The 5,271-nt window shown below is 59.9% G+C and overlaps 3 protein-coding genes across 4 annotated transcripts; 2 read left to right on the plus strand and 1 right to left on the minus strand.

The window, feature by feature from the left end:
- Window positions 1-360: 360 nt before the first annotated feature.
- On the plus strand, window positions 361-1,995 carry ENH_00021820 (the record flags this gene model as incomplete). Of its 2 annotated transcripts, none has more annotated exons than XM_013579564.1 (1): window positions 361-1,995. In XM_013579564.1, the coding sequence occupies one exon, from the start codon at window positions 361-363 to the stop codon at window positions 1,993-1,995; it is 1,635 nt and encodes a 544-aa protein (XP_013435018.1). The 2 variants fall into 2 exon arrangements, with proteins under 2 accessions (XP_013435018.1, XP_013435019.1); XM_013579565.1 differs by having other exon boundaries at window positions 1,450-1,995.
- A 1,067-nt stretch (window positions 1,996-3,062) lies between these two features.
- ENH_00021840 (hypothetical protein, conserved) lies at window positions 3,063-4,267 on the minus strand (the record flags this gene model as incomplete). The annotated part of the gene is made up of 2 exons (XM_013579566.1): window positions 3,063-3,120; window positions 3,390-4,267. The coding sequence occupies 2 exons, from the start codon at window positions 4,265-4,267 to the stop codon at window positions 3,063-3,065; spliced, it is 936 nt and encodes a 311-aa protein (XP_013435020.1).
- Window positions 4,268-4,310: 43 nt separating this feature from the next.
- On the plus strand, window positions 4,311-4,643 carry ENH_00021850 (hypothetical protein; the record flags this gene model as incomplete). The annotated part of the gene is made up of 1 exon (XM_013579567.1): window positions 4,311-4,643. One exon carries the CDS (start codon window positions 4,311-4,313, stop codon window positions 4,641-4,643), a length of 333 nt encoding a protein of 110 aa, XP_013435021.1.
- Between the last annotated feature and the right edge of the window lie 628 nt (window positions 4,644-5,271).

Raw genomic sequence — 5,271 nt, forward strand, 5'->3', positions numbered from 1 at the left:
TGCTGCTGCTGCTGCTGCTGCTGCTGCTGCTGCTGCTGCTGCTGCTGCTGCTGCTGCTGCGTATTGCTTGTCGTTGCTGCTGCTGGTTCGGCTGCTTTTTATTCCATTGCTGCTGCTGCTGCTGGTTCGGCTGCTTTTTATTCCATTGCTGCTGCTGCTGCTGTCCGTTGCTGCTGCTCTTCAGGGGACTCAGTGGAGCTGTGGAATTTCGACGTGCAGCTGAATGTGCAGCAGCAGCAGCAGCAGCAGCAGCAGCAGCAGCAGCAGTTGGGGTCCACAGCAGCGGCAGAGGCGGCGCGCCCAGCGCGAGGAAGCTCGCAGCAGCAGCAGCAGCTGCAGCAGCAGCAGCAGCAGCTGCTGATGCAGCAGCAGCCACGCGCTATGGCGGCATTCGAATCTCCTCTGCAGCCGTCACCGACTGCAGCAGCAGCAGCAGCAGCAGCAGCAACAACAGCAGCCAAAGTCCCTTCAAAAAGGAAGCACTCGCGAGGCGGAGACCCCACAGCAGCAGCAGCAGCAGCAGCAGCAAACCGAGACCTTCATTTCAACTGGCTTGCTGCTCAGCTGCCAAAAGTCAAGGGGATTTCTTACGATGCTGCTGCTGCAGCATGGACTGTTCGGCTCGACCCCCCGCAGCAGCAGCAGCAGCAGCAGCAGCAGCAGCAGGAGGGCACAGAAGCAGCTGCAGATGCGCCCGCAGCAAGAGCGGCGGCCGACAGCAGCAGCAGCAGCAGCAGCAGCAGCAGCAGCAGCAGCAGCAGCAGCGTGCACTCGTTCAGCGTTGGGGTGTATGGACTCGAGGGGGCTTGGCAAAAGGCTTGTGAGTTCAAAAGAGCAGCAGCAGCAGCAGCAGGAGAACATGATGTTGCTGCTGCTGTTCAAGCTGCTGCTGATGCTGCTGCTGCGCTGCGCGCACACGTAGACTTGACCGCAGAAGCAGCTTGCAGCAGCAGCTCCCCCCCTCTTGCTGCTGCTGCTGCTGCTGCTGCTGCTGGCAGCAGCAGCGGCTACGCCTTCCCCTCGAAGCGCTTGCGGTACGACAGCAGCAGCAGCAGCAGCAGCAGCAGAAGCAGCAACTGCCTGCAGCTAGTTCCGACTGCAGCAGCGCAGCAGCTCCCAAGTGACACCCCAGATGCAGCAGCAGCAGCAGCAGCAGCAGCTGCTGCTGCTGCTGCTGCGGCCCTTAGAAGGCAACCGTCTGCCGCCTTGCTGCAGCAGCAGCCATCGTCCTTCCTGCAGCCTCCCGCAGCAGCAGCAGCAGCAGCAGCAGCTGCTGCTGCTGCTGGCGGGAGCGCATTCTTCGGGCCCTTCGTAGCAGAGCAGCAGCAACGAGCAGCAGCAGCAGCAGCTGCCACTGTTGCGGCAGATCCACAAAAACGTGCTGCCGCAGCTGCAGCGCAGCAGCAGCAAAGGTTTGCTGCTGTTGCTGCTGCTGCTGCGGGGCAACAAATGCCACTGAACGTCCGCCAGCAGCTGCAGCAACAGCACTTGCTGCTGCTGCAGCAGCAACTGCAGCAGCAGCAAATGCTGCTGCAGAAGCAACAGATGCGACTGCGGCCCCAGCAAGATGGAGCAGCAGCAGGGAGTGAAGGAGTGCAGCAGGAGCAGCTACAGCAGCAGCTGCTGCTGCTGCAGCAGCAACAGCAGCAGGTGCAACAGCAGCAGCAGCTGCTACTGCAGCAGCAGCAGCAACTGAGGCAGCAACCGTGGCTGATGCTGCAGCCAAACGCCTTCCCAGGACCGTCACAGCAGCAGCTGCTGCTGCACCCGTTGCTGCAGGTGCAGCAGCAGCACCTGCTGCAGCAGCAGCAGCAGTACAGCGCGCCGCAGCAACAGCCACGCCAGCAGCAAGCGCTTCAGCAGCAGCAAATGCTGCTGCAGCAGCAGCAGCAAGATGTGTCGCAGCCTCAGACAGTATTGCTGCAGCAGCAGCAGCAGCAAGATGTGTCGCAGCCCCAGACAGTATTGCTGCAGCAGCAGCAGCAGCAGAACTAGCTGCTGTCAACAGGGATGTTTTAGAAATCGTTTATCTAGTTGCTGCTGCTGCTGCTGCTGCTGCACCTTTAGTGCAGCAGCAGCAGCAGCGCATGCAGCAGAATTTCTTTTGCTGTCAATATGACGCTCTAGTGTATACACACCGCGTCTGACGCTGCTGCTGCTGTTGCTGCTGCTGCTGTTGCTGTTGCTGCTGCTGCTGATACTGCTTCCGCTGCTGCTGCTGTCAATGCTTGTACTCTTGCTGCTGGTGCTGCTAGCGTTGCTGCTGCTGCTGCTGCTGCTTCTACTGCTGCAACCAGTACTTCTGCTACTAAAAGCTGTGTCTGCTGCGCAGCAGCAGCAAGAGCCACAGCAGCAGCAGCAGCAGCAGCAAGAGCCACAGCAGCAGCAGCAGCAGCAGAAGTCATAGCAGCAGCAGTAGCAGGCGCAGGACAAAGTTTAAAAAGCAGCGGTAACAGCTGCTGCTGCAGCACCACAGAGTCGTGAGCTGCTGCTGCTGCCGCTGCTGCAGCAGCGGATACAGCTGCTGCTGCAGCACCTGCTGCTGCTGCAGCACCACAGAGTCGTGAGCTGCTGCTGCTGCCGCTGCTGCAGCAGCGGATACAGCTGCTGCTGCAGCAGCGAAAACGGCTGCTGCTGCGACGCTAGGCGCTGCAGCGGTTGCTGCTGCTGCAGCGCACTTAACCACTTCTGCTGCAGCAAATGCAATTATGACACAGACGCAGCAGCAGCAAAACGGGAGACAGCAGCAGCAGCTGCGGCTGCTGCTGTAAAAGCATAGCATGCATTAATTGGCAGCAGCAGCAGCATCTGCTGCTGCTGCTGCCCTTCCCACAACTCGCTGCGCTAGCTGCTGCGGCGCCAGCAGCAGCAGCTAAAATTGCTGCTGCGGCTGCTCCAGCTGCTGCTGCGCCTGCAGCAGCAGCAGCTGCTGCTGCTGCAGCTTCCAGTACTGGCAGCATTTGAACAGCAGCGGGAAAATGCTGCAGCAGCAACTACTCAGTCAGCAACAGCAGCAGCAGCATCTCGGGCTGCTGCTGCTGCTGCTGCTGCTGCAACACAGCCTACTGCACTAGCCTGTCGATGGCTGCGTTGATGTTGCCGTTTGCTGCCTCCAAGGCCCTAAGAGCAGCAGCAGCACCAGCAGCAGCAGCAGCAGCAGCAGCAGCAGCAGTCCCATGGGTGCAGCAGCAGCAGCAGTAGTCCCACGGGTGCAGCAGTAGTCCCATGGGTGCAGCAGCAGCAGCAGCGGCAGCAGCAGCCTAATGAGCGCAGCAGCTAGTACCGGCAGCAGCAGCCCTAGCAGCAGCAGCAGCAGCAGCAGCAGCAGCAGGCCTTGCAGCAGCAGCAGCAGCAGCAGGCCTTGCAGCAGCAGCTGCAGCAGCACTTACGCAATATTTCTGTCTCTGTCTGTAAAGCCCATGGCCTCTAGCTGCTGCATCTGAAACTGGAAGCGTTGCTGCGGGCTTTGCTGCTGCTGCTGCTGCTGCTGCTGCTGCTGCTGCGGCTGCTGCAGCATGGCTGCGATTGCCGCTGCTGCTTGCGATGCTGCTGGAGAGACGGCGGCTTGGGGTGCTGCTGCTGCTGCTGCTGCTGCTGCTGCAGGTGGAGCAGCAGCAGCAGCTGGAGGAGAAACAGCAGCAATAAAAGCCTCCAACTCATTTAGCTTCTGCTGCAGCTGCTGCTGCACTTCTGCTTCGTCTAGTGTGTCATACAGAGTGAAGACAAACCACTCCTCGCCATCATCTGCTGCTGCTGCTGCTGCTGCTGCTGCTGGCGCTGCTGCTGCAGTAGTGCCTTCCGGCGCTGCTGCGGCCGCTCCTGCTGCTGCTGCTGCTGCTGCTGTTCCTGCTGCTGCTGCTGCTGCTGCTGCTGTTGTGGGCTGGAAGCCTATGAGTTTGAGGGCCTCCTTGCCAGCAGCAATGCGCAGCAACTTGGTCTTGAGGGTTTGGTTGCTGCTGCGGAGGACTCTGTGCTGCTGCTGCTGCTGCTGCTGCGGCTTGTTCAAGTTGCTGAGGATTGTTTTTAAAGTCAACAAAAACAGCAGTTTGCTGCTGCTGACAAGTTCCGAAGAAGCACACAAGTCCCGCAGCAGCTGCGAGAAGGGAGTTGCTGCTGCAGGCAGCTCCCGCTGCTGCTGCTGCTGCTGCTGCTGCTGCTGCTGCTGCTGGGGGGGGAACTGCGCGGCCGTCCACAGGGTGGACTCGCCCGCAGCCATTGCTGCTTGCTGCTGCTGCTGCTGCTGCTGCTGCAGCATCGGCAGCAGCATCCGCCCCACAGGAGTGTTGGCAATTTCTTGCACTTGGTTTGTTATGTACAGCGGCAAGTCCCTTCCCAGCAAAAAGCGGCAAAACTCTGCAGCAGCAGCAGCAGCTGCAGCAGCAGCAGCAGCAGCAGCAGCAGCAGCGGGAGCAGGGCGGGGTGCAGAGGGGTGGAGCAGCAGCAGCAGGCGGGGGAGCCGCAGCAGCAGCAAAAGAAGCAGCGGAGTCGTTATGCTGCAGCTGCTGCAGCATCAGCTGCAGCAGCAACAGCAACTGCAGCAGCAGCAGCAACTACGGCTGCAGCAGCAACTGAAGCAACAGCAACTACAGCAGCAGCAGCAGCAGCTGCAGCAGCAACCGCTGCTTCGCTGGGGGCACTGCTGAACTGAGAATTAGGGTTTGCAGGACCTCGAGGTTGGGGTTAGGGTTTAGGGTTTAGGGTTTAGGGTTTAGGGTTTAGGGTTTAGGCTTTTTCCAAACCTTGGGAAAAGTGGTTGCAGTTGTTGTTAATTAAATCATAAGTGTCCGCAGTGAAGCGAGGAGAGACTTCAGCAATAAACCTGCAGCAGCAGCAGCAGCAGCAGCAGCAGCAGAATCGTAATCAGCAGCAGCAGCAGCATAATCGTTAGCAGCAGCAGCAGCACCTCTGAACCTCTTGCAGCAGCAGCAGCAGCAGTAGCAGCAGACTCAGCAGCTGCAGCAGCAGCCTCAGCAGCAGTAGCAGCCTCAGCAGCAGCAGCCTCAGCAGCAGCAGCAGCAGCCTCAGCAGCAGCAGCAGCAGCCTCAGCAGCAGCAGCAGCAGCAGCAGCAGCAGCAGCAGCAGCAGCACGTTTGTATTTCCTGTTGGGTCTTGGTGGTGTTTCCCAAAACTTCTGTCTTGGAAGGAACCATTTGAAAGACAGACTCGATTTCATAAGGAGGCATTGCCACCACTCCCCCCCCTGCAGCAGCAGCAGCAGCAGCAGCAGCAGCAGCAGCAGCAGCAGCAGCAGCAGCAGCAGCAGCAGCAGCA

This window comes from Eimeria necatrix, genomic scaffold (genome assembly GCF_000499385.1).
Source record: "Eimeria necatrix Houghton genomic scaffold, Enh_scaff1764, whole genome shotgun sequence".
NCBI lineage: Eukaryota > Apicomplexa > Conoidasida > Eucoccidiorida > Eimeriidae > Eimeria > Eimeria necatrix.